Source organism: Prinia subflava, chromosome 9, assembly GCF_021018805.1.
Source record: "Prinia subflava isolate CZ2003 ecotype Zambia chromosome 9, Cam_Psub_1.2, whole genome shotgun sequence".
NCBI lineage: Eukaryota > Metazoa > Chordata > Aves > Passeriformes > Cisticolidae > Prinia > Prinia subflava.
In genome coordinates this window covers 18,935,022-18,948,721 of record NC_086255.1, presented here as the reverse complement: position 1 = coordinate 18,948,721, position 13,700 = coordinate 18,935,022, and the positions used below count along the sequence as shown (strand labels likewise).

Sequence of the window (13,700 nt, the reverse complement as noted above, 5' to 3'; positions counted from 1 at the left end):
CCTGGATAGAAAAGTGCATTGGGAATGGGAAATAAAAGAGAGGGATAGAAAATGAATGGAAACAGGGTATGAGAAGGAAATGTGAGAAAGGTAAGAGAAAGCAGAATGGAGGAGAGGTTTGTATAATAGACTTCACTGGATTTGGCATAATGATTTCTTCCTCCAATCCTTTTTCACTTTTTCCTGTAACATTTTTTAAAGAAAAAATAAACCCCCCCACCTATAACAAAGCAGCTGTTGGCCTGTTGGGGAAAGGGTCCTTACAAGGTTTGGCTGTTCCCTCAGGTTCTGGATTTGTGCTGTGCTTTATTGAACACATTGTTTTGTTTTCAGTGAGCACAACGAGACTTGCACAGTACACACAGCGTGTTCCTTATCTACAGGATGAGACGAGGCTGTTTTAATAACTACCATGATGAAGATGGAGATGAATTTATATACAAGAGGAATTGCCTTCACATTACACACATTATCTTCCTACAAAGCAGCAATTGTTTTTTTGCAAATAACATAATATTAAATAATTGGTAGAATTTTTGCGTTTCCTGCATAGTCCAGTCTAATGGAATCTAGATGAATATTGATGGTTTTCTTCTGTGTAATATCACCACATAAATCCCCATGTCAGCTACTAGACTTGGGCTATAATACTGCTTTACAATGCATCCACCGACTGTAAATCAAAACAACCAACACAAGAAACTCTTTGGCAAATGTAATTCAGTACATTCGCATGAGGGTCTACAGATGGTGGTGGAAGAGGATTAGACTGCCCAGTCCTTTGCATAATTCTGCTTTCCTTTGAATTTCCTGGTCAAACTACATGCTGTACTTATGAACTTTCCAGACTGATCCAATGCCTGGTGGAAATCCTCTTTTACCAGTGGAGTTAAACCAACAACAGATTTGGCTCTCCAAGGGTCAAATCAAGCCAGCCATGAGTGAGACAACTAAATCCTACTTTCAGACTCTAGCTCATGTCCTCAAGTTTAGTGAAACACCTTCATAAAAATAAGCATTTCTGAGCTGCTGGCTTCTCTCGACCTGGGCCCTGGGCTGCAGGTGGCCAAGTGTGAGGTGTGACAGTCTCATTTTCTCTAGCTTCCTCAGGAGCTTCTCTTTGCTGGTCCTGGGATTTCTTGCCTCTGCACTGACTACCTGCTGAGTGCATCTGGGTGGTGCACAAGTAGAGCAGAGGTCTGAGAGACTAAAAGAGAGACCATTCTAACAGGGTTCATCATCTATCTGGTGTCTGTGAAGGAAAACAGAAGGAGTGGTGAAAGCATATCTTTAGAAATGGAACAGAATCTTCTTCTCTCACAGAGTAAGATCAGACAACAGGCCAAATTCTGGTCTTGGTGACAGGGTAACAACTCCGCTATTTGCAGCAGGTTACTCAGAGGTAAGATGTGCAGAATGACACTTTTATTAGATCAGGAGTAACCTCTTTGATTTTATTCTGTACAGGAACAGATTTTAGCTCTTTATCTTCTATGTAAATGTCCCCCCAAATACCCTTATCATTTGGGCACCCCGTTAAAGAAGACACAGATCTATAATCAGCTAAAGCCATGCAAAGGCTGAAAAAGTTAGGTGAAAGGGGCCTTTGGGATCAACACAGCTGTTTACTGATGGTGGATTTTATACATACAAGTTAAACTTGGAGACAGAATACCAAGTCCACTACCATATCTCCTCAGAGGTTTGGAACTTTGGATTTTATACATGATGTTGGCTGTACAGATTGCTCCACTGTTCACTTTTATGCCCTTCGGGGGTTTTATTCTCAATCCTGTCTTTGTCCATGGACAAGAGTCCACGAGTTTTATCTGAAACCTCTCTAAAACAACAAGGATCTACTTTGGCAGACTCGGTGCCCTGGGGACAGGCTATAGCTGCCTTCATGTTTTCTTTGAGTAATTTTGAGGAAGTGTCAGTGCAAGGAACAGTTTATGAGTTTGCTGACAATACAGGAGTAATAAGCATTTCTATTGACAGTTAGCCTTTTGCAGAGCAGTGTTTGTCCATCACTTGGGAACCAAAATGAGCAGAGAATCCCTAGAGAATCATCAGGTGAGCATTTGGGACAAGGGGTAAATATTAGGGTGCACAATACAGGATTGAAGATGAAAAGATGGGGCTGTATATTGGGTCTGGCTGGTAGGATGCAAGCACATGGATTTGAATGGGGGCCTATAAATTAGTAGGTATATGAGCAGATGGGTGGGGAATCAAAGGGGGGCCCATATAGCAGCGCTATAATGGTGAGGAAAGTAGGTGTTGGGCACAGATAATGAGGTGGTTGTCACCAGCAGTGGAGATCTGGAGAATGGGTGTTGGGCATATCTAAAATTGCAAAAGTTGGGATGAGGGTGAACTGAAGTCATCACAGGTACAGAGTTTTAGGTAAAAGGACTGAAGGCTAAGGACTAGGGAACCAAGCAATTATCCCAGCCAATCCTGAATTTGTCCATCTCAGTCTCAGCTGTCCAGAGGGCAATCAGATGGGCCCACATGAAGCCCCACACTTTCCACCACACAGCGCAGTGAGAGCGCAGCTGGGCTTGTTTTCTTTGTTTGCCAGCCAGTGACATGGAAAACGTTTGTTGCCTCAGAGTGCTTTTTTTTTTTTTTTTTTTGTCGGCTGATGTATTGGTAACTTTGTCAGATGTGACTTGTCCACACTGCTCCCCAGAGACAGGATTTAGGAAAGGAGGGGGAGGAGGAGGCAACTGGGTGGAGCTGGCATCCAATCCTCTCCAATACCATCATCCCAGTGTAGTGCAAAACAGAAAGGAAACAAAACCCTAGAGTGAAAGAGGAGCATCAAACATCAGAGGAACTCATCTGCCATTCAGGTGGTGGGGAGAGATGGGACTTGGAGTTTTATTTTTGTAGGGTTTTTTAATTATTATTTTGGTTTTTTTGTTGGTTTTGTTTGCTTGGGTTTTTTAGAAAATTGGGGATTTTTTTGTTCCTTTTTACAGACCTTCATGACAAAGCATAAAAACACAGTTATATTTATATATCTATTTATATATTTCTTCATTTCGTCGGTTTGTTTGTAAATGTTGCTCCATCCTCCTGTCTGAGCTGATTGTGTGTCACAGAAATTGAGGGTGTATGTGTGAGGTTCCTCCCAACTCTGGCCTGCAAAGTCACCACCTGTGAGGTGCAACCAACTCTGGGGGAATCCATGCTGGAAAGTGGGGATGAGGTGCACAGAGAACCCCTCATGGGGTGCAGATCTTTACTTGGTCCTTTCTTCATTGCCAGATGGGCCAGGTCTCTGTGCTGCCATCTCTGCTCTAGCCAGACTGTTCCCTCTGTCCTGGGAAACAGGGTGAGCATCACAGGTTACACACACTCAGGAGTCCACCACAGAAGAGTATATCTTTGGGGAACAGTGGTTCACGAGCGGCGTTCTCCCCCGTGTCCCTGGCCCTTACCGCTCCCAGAAAGAGGTCCTGTAAGGTGATGGCTGCCAACTGCATTGCTTCCCAGTCCCCCTGGAGTCCTGGAAGCCAAGGGGGCTTTGCATGGCTGAGCTTTACGCAGGGGTGTTGGAGGGCTCCTGCAGGGGAAGCCACTTGGCCGCAGGCTGTTCCTGGCATCGGGGGAGCGGCCGGGGCGGAGGGCAGAGGGAACGAGGGGGTCTCAGTCTCGTGTGGTGAGCGCTTGGTCCGGCGCCTTCGCGGCGAAGAGGAAGGAACTGGAATGTGGGGAGGAGCGGAGAAGGTCTCTTCACCCTTCCCAGGGATGGAGGGAGGTGATCAGACAGGTACAATGTGGAGGCCTAAGCTGTCGCCCTGCAGTTTCATGTGGTTTCCATGGTAACTAGTGGCGGTCATAGGCAGCGGCAGCAGTGGGAGGTGCGGAGCCCCGGGATGTGGCACTATAATAATAAGGGGAACCTGAAAGTTAACACAGGAGAAGAATGGACTGGTTGAAAGGACAAACAGTAAACAAAAAAAACCAAACCAAAACAAAAAACAGAAACAATCAAACTAAGAAAAGAAATAAAGGACAACTGAGAACAAAAAGAAAGGTAGAAAGAAAGAAAAGCAAAAGAACCAAAAGAACTTGGAGACTGAGGTCCTAATGGGATTAGGGAAAGGCAATCAGTGGAAGCCAGCTGAGGGCCACAGTTCAGTTGATAGATGCTTCTGTGGCTTCTGGATAGGATGCCTGTCTATGGGATGGAGATGCTTTTACATCCTCTGACAATCAATAAGTAAGCCCATGAGCATTTGTGCTGGTTTTGGCTGGGGTAAAGTTAGCTTTCTTCACAGTGGCTGGTAAGGGGCTGTGTTTTGGATTGGTGCTGAGCACAGGGTGGATAATACAGAGTTGTTTTTGTTACTGCTGAGCAGGGCTTACACAAAGCCAAGGCTTTTTTGCTTCTCATACTGCCAGGCCAGTGAGGAGTCTGGGAGGAGACACAGCTGGGACAATGACCTGAACTGGCCAAAGGGATATTCCAGACCAGATAACATCATGGTCAGTGTGTAAGGCAGGGATGGAAGGAGGAAGGGGAGATGTTTGGAGTGACGGGGCTCTGCTTTCCTGGAGATGGCTGAACACCTGCCTGCCCATGGGAAGCAGAGAATTAATTCCTTGTTTTGCTTTGCTTGTGTGTGTGGCTTTTGCTTTCCCTATTAAGCTGTCTTTTTCTCAGCCCAGGAGTTTTCTAGTTTTTATCCTTCCAATTCTCTCCCTGATCCTCCTGATGGGGGAATGAACGAGTGGCTGCATGGGGCTTGGCTGATGCCTGGGGCTAAACCACAACAAACATTGCAGCACAAATATGCTACACCTGATCCGTAGCCACAAAGAAAGTGTCAGGGCCAGATGTTCTGAGTGTACCTGACAAAGTGTAATGGGTCACTTTAAAACCAGGAAGGGAAAAATGAAACAAAATTACAGTGTTTTACTACTTGGGATTTGGGTCACATTTGGCATGAATGCTCTTTAGATAGTTATCGAATGTGTGTTAAATGGTGATTGATTATTAAGATCACATTTACTGAAGTTTAACAGCACTGGAATAAAATGTGCATCTATTATCCAGTTGTTAAACCTCAGTAAATACATAGGTAATAATCAAAAATGATTTATTTTACATATAATAAATATCTTCCTATTCCCCTGCAAAGAAATATTGTATTAGAAGCTAAAGTCTCATAGGAGGTTTTTTCCCATCTGAAAAAACCCCTGACTATTTCTGAACATATCAGTGATATGTTCAGAGATGGATATATATCCATCCAGATATATATACATCCAGAGATGGATATATATCCCTGCAAGAGGACTCCACTGGCTACTATAAATCTTGTGATGCAGCCTGTCTCCCACTCTAGACATTAGTCCAACTGGTCCAGTTGGAAGAAATTCTATGGGATTTAAAGATTTCCCAGGAACTGACTCTGGATTTAGCCTGGGAGAGGAGTGAAACCTTATCTGAATTTTTAACTAGGCCTTGAAAGTATGCTGGTAGTGGCCTAAGAGTAGCAGAACCTAAATTTAACTTTTGATGTAATCTGGAATAAATTGTGGATGCAGCCCATGGAGAAGCCAGAGCTGAACTGGAGTTCTGAACTATCTCATGGAAGAGGGATCAGCTTCAGAACTGATAGAAAACATGCATGAAGTATATACCCATTTCAAACTGGACTGGAGAGTGAGGAAAAAGGCCTCTCACCTACCCAAATACTTGAAAACCCTCTTCAGAAACAAACAAACAAACCAAAGAAAAGAAAACAAAGAGACAAACAGAAGGAGCGCGAGGCTGGGGGTGTGCTGTGGGAAAGAGGTACTCACTTAGTAATGCAGGGTTGCTGAACCGCCAGGCCTCGTTGTAGGTGGTGTACTGAGGGTGGCTGTAGGGGTTCCCTGAGAATTCGCTCCCTGGAAGAAACCAAGGAAGGTATGAAATACAGTTAGGGATAAAGATTTACACCTGCTATTCCATCAGATCAGTGTTCATGCTGAATCCGTTTGCCAGCAGGAAAACTGGTGTATGTACCTTCCTTGTCTAGCTGGAACTCTTCCCTTCAAGTCACTGCAGTGCCTGTTCAGTGCAAAGTTGCTAACCCATACCATTAAGATCACAAGATTGACTTCTTTACAATCAAGAAGTCCATCCAAGTTCAATAATACAAATAAATTGTTAAGGTGAGGCTGGTTTGTTTCCTTTTTTTCATTGCCTTCTGTCTTCCAATTCTCAAGCTGCAGTAGGACTGCATATGCAAGATTTTATGCACTTAATTATCAGCTTTCTTATGAATAACTTAGAAGGTTCTCCAGTAGTGTCCAGACAGCAGTCATGGAAGGTTGATGGGACAAGCTCACAAGAAACTCTTTGGAACTAGCAGTGCTGTTGATGGCAATATGTCTTGCTAAGTTTTTTTTTTATTAGGGTACTGAGGGTGAAGGCATATTTGTGGAGAAGAGTATCATTCATTTTTGGAAATGTTCTGAGTTGGCTGTGCTTAAATACAAAACAAAATGGAAAACACATGAATCACTTTCTTTCTTACTCTGGATGATGGTATTAGTCAGAAAAGTGATTCATACATTATTAACCTCTCTTTTATGCTTAATTAGCGAGTTATAGAGAATACTTGCTGCATTCTAGCTCTGGAAAGTAATTTTCTAATGATTAGCACTTTAGGTACTGTGCTGAATCTGAAAAAGGAGTTGTGCTACAGCTCCCCTTTTCACATTAGGAAAATGGGCCCAAACAAAAATACTTCCAAGCTTTGTGATCTAGTAAGACTCTGAACCAAGATCTGGATTGTGCCGTCTTCTAAAGCATTCCATTTTATTGCGTAGAAGGAGCTGAGTCTCCCTGTTTCTCAGAAGGCTGTGCAGGGTATTTGGTAACTGAAGGGGTGTGGTGCTGCATTCAAAATAAACAAATCTCCCCAAACTTAAACATCTATCATTCTATTATGAAAAATCATGGCATGGTCTGATCATAAGCTCAATTTAATGTAGTAACAACAGCCTGTGGACAATTAATGCCATCTGAAAGGCCTTATGTGCTTAAAAGGCAGTGGAAGAATGGTCTGCTCAAAGGCAGAGGTGGAATTGTTACAAGAGAAGTGTTTGAAAAGCACCTGGCAGTTCCTGCTAGATACCATGGAACAGGAAAAGAAAGTAATGCAAGATGGGATGGATGCCTGTAATACAATTACCAAAGAACATCAATTAATTATGGCATAATCTCTGCAAATCTCCTCTCACTGGAGCGTTAAAGCCAAAACCACAGATTCTCAGATGGTGGAAATGAAGTCTGTTCAAGTTAGGGGATTTGTATTGCTTTAAACTTGAGAAGAATCTTTCCAGCAAGGTTTTTAGAGGTACTCGGGGTGATAACCAAAGTAGTCAGTACAAAAATGACTATAAATCAAGCCTGCTCATCATCCAAAGGTATTTTAGTCACAGTAGCTTTTAGTTTCAGCATGAAAAATCATTTTGTGTGAGAGATCTTGCTAACTACTGTTTTAATGATAATAACTCAGCATAATTCCATAGCTAGAAACATCGTACATGGAAAATCTGGTAATCTTCTGGGAAAGAAGAGGTGAAGCCCGTGAAGATGACCATGCAATGCAGTCCAGATTTTTCCCATCTGAATTGACTTATCTGTGGAATATAGTAGAATGAGTTTGCTTCCCAAAGAAGGAGAAAAAAAATTATCCTCATGAGAATTTCTGCATTTGAAGTGCTTCATATGACATAACTTCACTGTAAGGAGAGAAATTGTTCTGATATTTCAAGCTTTTTCTCTCACTCCCCGCTGAGTTGACACCCTAAACTGTTCATAGCGTTGCTAAAGCACGGGTTAAGCACAGGAGAAAGAGCCACAGCTATGGAGCGTGGGGAGGAGGGAGGGCAGCCACTGGAAACAGTGTTTATTGACGAGGAGTGAAAGCATGCATGCAGCAGGATAATGAGCTTTTGAGCTCAACTGTGACCAAGAGGAACTGAGCTATCGCCTTCCCCGATCACTAATGAAACAAGTGTAATTTCCTCATCAACATTGGATTCTGTTTAACGACTCCCTGCCGCTGCCGTCCCCAGCCCTCCAGCCCTCTGCAGGCTCCGCACTGCTCTGTGCTAACTTCAGTTCCTTCGGCGGATGCTCACTTCACTGAAACAGTTTGCAGAAACCTGACGTCCTTTCTGGGAAAGAGGAAGAATTGAGACAGGGATCAAAGGTATATTCTGTTAACTTTTTAGGAAACTTCTCTCAGATATGTAGGTTAGGTGCAGCCCAATACCTGATTCATCTTTCTGTGAGTGACTAACCCCTGCTTTTCCAAGTGTGTGCTTAGGACCACTGGCTTTTGTCCATGTTTACAGCCTGGCACCCGAAGTTATGGGAAGGGCAAATGCAGGAATATGTATCTTGTCACGTCATGTGCATAAACCTCAGAGACATGTGCATTTGCTGGCCATGTTGCATGAACGTCGTGCTAGAGGGGACAAGCTTTTCTCTAGACTGTGTGTGTGTAAGTCTGGTGAAAGGCTGTCATGGGTAGAACATAGAAGCTTTGATTAGCACTGGTTAAACAATCTTCTCAGAAACAGTTTTTCTCTGGAAAATACTGTCTCATTGAAATGGAAATGTTTTGCTCGAGCTTGTCAGCTTCAATAGAGTTTTGGAAAGAAAAGTTCTGAAGTTATTGCAAATTGAAACAAATTTTTATGTTTCAACTTTCTTGTTTTATTTCATTTTGCCTTTCTCATTTCATTTAATTTCCTTTCAGTTCTTTCACTATTTTAATATGTCTTGACATCTAGAACATGTTGATGTTACTGAAATGTTTCATCCTGATGTTTGCAAATTGAACTGTTGTAAGGTTCTGACTCCTCATACCAATTCAGGATGAAAACAAATATCAAGGAATCAGAATTTTGAATGGGTTAGAAATCTGGTTTCTGAACAGTTGTGTGTTTGACTCTGGACTTTTGTTTAGAGAAGACAGAGCTTCTTTCCCATGTTTTCTCACATCTGAACAATAGGTTTGTTTGCATGTTAGTATGTATCTTAAAGATACTTCCTGAGTAGTCATCTTGCAGGCTTCGTGTTTCCAGTGTGGTTAAAGCACTGACCTCTGAACTTTCTTAGCCCAAGGGCACATAACAAACCATTGGCACCATTGTATTTGATTGTTCAAACTGGACTCCTAACAGAGGTTGCAAGTCAGCACAGAGGATTGATCTCAGGAGGTCTATAGTCTGTGCAATCTGTGCTCAGGGAATCTTTACTAACACTATTTCTTGGCATCTGTATTTAAATCTTATTGGTTTAGTCTTCTAATACAGAAACGATGAGGCATGAAGTGAGCCTAGCAGGTGGCAGGTTCGCAACAAATATGGGATATAGTTTTCACAAAATACATAGCTTAGCTACAGAACTTCTTGCAAAAGGTTTCTATGCATGTAAAAGGCTTATGTGGATTCAGGAGAGATTTTTTACATTTGTAGAGGAAAAACATATCAAGGGTTTAATATTAAATAGAAAGATACTAAGTCTGGCTTAGAAAGTCTCTTAGCTACAACGCGGAGATCTTTTGAGGAAGTACCAATACATGCTTGCTCTACTCTTACACTCTTCCTCACATTTCCCCTGTTGGCCCCTGACGCAAAGCAGTGGCTGCAGAGATCTGCAGAGTGACCCATTAAAGCAAAGTCTTCTGTTTCTTCCCAGGAAGCCTCTTTATCTCCATCTTGTTGGCTTCAGTCACACTAGAAAACAGGAAGAAAAGGGCTTCCTGGCTGGGTCTGACCAGTGGGGTATGACTGAAACAGCCAGAACCTGATGCTCTGTTGAAAGATGCAGTAACTACTGCAGGATGCCCAAGTAGGCCACTGGAAAAACTCCCTCTGATTGATTGTTGACATCAGATTTAATGTGAAGATATCCATTTGACCAGAATAATTTTTTTAGCTTTGAAGTATAACTTCACTTTTTTCTGTATAATTGTTTCTTTTCTTCCGGGGAATATTTCTGCGGGGTTTTTTGGGGATACTACTGTCTCATATGCAGCCTCCACATCAAGGAGCTGAAACACCCTATTCTTGGAGAAGTGACCCCTGGTTTTAGTGGTCTTAAAATTTTCTCCCTGTTTAGAAGTCAGTATCGTCCTTGTCATGAGGACATTAAACTTACATAGCAATCACTGAACAGTTTCTCCTCAAAGAGCCAGCTATTTTGGTATCATTAATAATTTCTGTATGCTGTGATCTCTTATAAGTTTTGACCATAAATGATCTAAATATTGTCAACTGAATTTACCTACTCTTACTGGGGGGAGTTGTGTGAGGGGTGTTAATTGATTCTATATTGTCTTAGTGCTTGTGTGATTCTGAAGCCAAGTCATCTCCTTGAATAATTTATTGTAGGACATGCCCTAAAATTTGTCACTGGAACAGGTTGCCCAGAGTAGTTGTGGATACCCAGTCCCTGAAAGTGCTCAAGGTCAGGCAGGATGGGGCTTTGCACAACCTGTAAAGATGTCTACCCCTGACAGGGTGGTTGGAACTAGGTGACCTTTAAGGTCCCTTTCAGCTCAGGCCATTCTATGATTTGTCACTTAAAGATGTTAAGACTTTGACCAGAAAACATTTCCTAACAGTTATATTTTCACTGTCCTCACTGAAGTTAATGTTCATTTAGCTGAATGTTCCGAAATCTGGATGAGGGTTAAGTTAGGCTTTCCACTCATAAGCCCTGGGAAATCATATGATACTAATTTAAGAGCTTTCTGTCCTCAACTTTTTGCTGCTTCGGTTCTGGACTCATCTCTTCAGAAGCAGAGGTTGCAGAATGGGCTGTGTACCTGCCCCTTAATCATCACAACTCACAACCATGGGCCATAAAAAGCAGAAATCAGTGGCAGATGAGTTCTGAGTTCTAAGCTACCATGTCTGAGAAAAGAAAATCCTGCTCTTCATTTATCTACTAGGGACAACCGTCATCAGAGGAGAGTAGGTAATAGAGTCTGAGGTAATAAACTGTTCAATTGTCCCACAGTAAATAGTCCTCTTTTCTTCTGGAAGAGTGGATGAAGCCATATGCTGAGATAAGGTATTTCTCCAAAGCATTGGGTATCAAAGAAAGAGTTTGTCTTTGGAGTTAGGATTAAGTTGATGGTTTCTTGGATTGGAGGCATTACTTTACAAACAGGAGGCGGTTAAGTAGTTGGTTCTTAAGAGTAAATAGTTAGTTCCTCGTGAAATGCTGTTAGTAATTTCTGAGTTCTTAGTAAGTTTAGGCTGTATAGACAGTAGGTCTTCAAATACTGCAGGTATTAAATTACCATTGATAATTTTCAGCTTGATGCCATGGCTTTAGACAGAAGGTGAGTTGTCACCCTTAGTTAGTGGGTAGGTGAGTATCTTGAGCCATGAACAGTACATAATAATGTGCATGGGTCATTGGAAAATAATTACATTAGTTAATGAATACTAGAGTTAATTAATTACCAATTAATTGCCACAGGTTATAGCTAGCTAGCTGCCCATAGCACCAGTGAATCAGTTACTAGGGAGAAAGAGATACATTACAAAAAGGGTTGTTATCTACATTGGTTTTTAGCTATATTGGTTAGCAGCTGATGGTTTCTTTATGAAAAGACTAGCTCATCATGTCAGCAAAGCAATGGCCAAGCCAGCTGTGAAAGCTCTCACAATGCTGGTAACTGTTCAAACGTGTGCACTGTTACTGGGGGTTGGCAGCTGACTTACCAGGAACCATTCCTGCAAGAGTTGATGTTGGGTAGCTGCCTTGTCCAGTTGGGGGAACATGGGGTGGGTAGCCAGGCAAGGTGGTGCTTGCCATATCACGACCTGGAAAGGGAGAGAACCGGTGATCAATACAGATAAGGGCTTTCAATATTGATTTGGTATCACCTCTTGTTCCACTGTCACACAACTTGATAGGCAACTACTGCACAGCCTTCTCTTACATGAATTCTGTCCACCCACTGAAAATAGTGGGTGAAGATTGGGAACTTTTGTTCTCACCCTGTAAGGATGGATTTAAAACTTATCTTTGATGAGGCTCAAAAGAATTTGGTTTGTTTCATTGTAAATTTTGGATCTATTTTAACTAAATCAAAATGGCCCTGATCTGCACAGAGAATGGCAGCATATTCATTGCCAGAGTAGCTGAGGTCCTGTCTATATGCAGTGGATGCAGTTCCAAAACTGAGGTGATGTTGCTTTAGGGCATGATCAATGTGCAAGGCACTGGGAAGCGATCCAAGAGTTTTCTGTGCTTGTCTCTCTTCCCACCTTGGCCATTCACCTGCTGATGGTCTTAGGCAAGTCACTTTACCTCTCTGTGCTTCTTTTTATGCTGCAAACTCTTTGGTGCAAGGGCACACTTGTAGTAGATTTGCACAGTGCTTAGCATGAGACCAGTGCTGTTTGGACTCCTTCCAGTTTCTGGTATACTATATGTAATAATAGGATCATGCAAATTAGTTTGAGTCTCACTTCATTTTTATCACAGGTACAAGTTTTTGTTTATAATACTTTAAGTTGTGATTTCTTTTCACCACCAAAGAAGTAGAGAGGGGTGTGGACTGGGTGTATGATTGTAGTTTATTTTTCCTCTCTTAGGAAGTGCAGCTGGGGGCTTCTTGGTTGATGCCAGAGGCATTTCCTCATTTGGACGGGTTAGCCTGAAAATGGGCCAGCCAGAAGGGCATTTGCTGTTAGTGCTTATTGCATTTAAATGAACTAAAATAATCTCAGAAGCTGCTGGGAGTTTCAAGCCAAAGCAAAACAAAACAAACAAAGAAAAACAAAACAAAACAAAAAGCTAAATAAATTAAGATAATCTTTCCCCCACAGCTGCTGAGAGATTTACAGCTCAACCTCCAACACTGCCTACTGAGATGTAGCCGGTTCCAGGCATCGAAAGCCTTTCACATTCCCTAGGTGAACTGCAGCTCACCAAGAAGTTTGTGCTATTTATTGTTCTTTTGTTAAATCTTGCCTCTCCTGTCTGTTCTAACTGGAGGTAAGAGTCTGATTCGCCCTTAGGAGTGACAGGTTAAGTACAGCCCATTAACACCACTGGAGTCACCGGAGCCGTGCTGGGATATGTCAGTGAAGGAAGAGGGGTTGGTTTAGCTCTACTACCAGCAGAATGGTAACTGATAAAAGCAGGCCCTGGAACAAGTATGAACCTTGGCTGGGGAATCAGAAATAATTAACAGTTACAAGGCAAAGCAAAAACTAATAAGCATGGAACATTAACCTGAAGGGAGGAAGTTTCTCTGGGATGAGGTAGGCTAAACCAGTGTCATTGCTTTCACAGCTCTTGAGTAAAGATTACTGAGGTGATTTACTCCAGAAAACAGAAATGCAAGTTCATTCTTTCTCCCTGAAGAGGTTCTTGATCAGTGGCTGATGTTCCTAGCTTATGTCCTCTTAGACAACAACTGAGCCGTTTTCCAGCCACTCCCCAATACTGATAAAAATAAATACATAATGTACCAGGGATTAATATTTTACACTCTTTTACTCTTTTATCACCATCATTCCTTTAGTGACTTGTAGCTGTATGTTAAACAGTATGAATAACACCTAGTAGATGTAGTTTTTTTTTTCTCAGTTTGGTTAAAGGCAAGAAATTTTATGCTTAAAATTCTTGTTATTTTAGTTTCAATTAT

At 42.1% G+C, this 13,700-nt stretch overlaps 1 protein-coding gene across 11 annotated transcripts in view; it reads right to left on the bottom strand.

Moving 5' to 3' along the window:
• Nucleotides 1-398: 398 nt before the first annotated feature.
• The window catches only part of PAX2 (paired box 2), a 99,404-nt gene continuing 86,102 nt past the window's right edge, over nt 399-13,700 (bottom strand). For 6 of the 11 annotated variants that reach the window (XM_063405760.1, XM_063405761.1, XM_063405758.1 and 3 more), the window contains 3 exons: nt 11,764-11,865; nt 5,824-5,910; nt 399-3,895 (listed from right to left, as the gene is read on the bottom strand). In XM_063405760.1, the coding sequence (XP_063261830.1) occupies nt 3,774-3,895; nt 5,824-5,910; nt 11,764-11,865 (311 nt within the window). In that variant the 3' untranslated portion in view covers nt 399-3,773. Of the gene's footprint in view, nt 3,915-5,823; nt 5,911-11,763; nt 11,866-13,700 lie in introns of all 11 variants that reach the window. The other 5 variants (XM_063405762.1, XM_063405766.1, XM_063405768.1 and 2 more) reach the window with 1 other exon arrangement.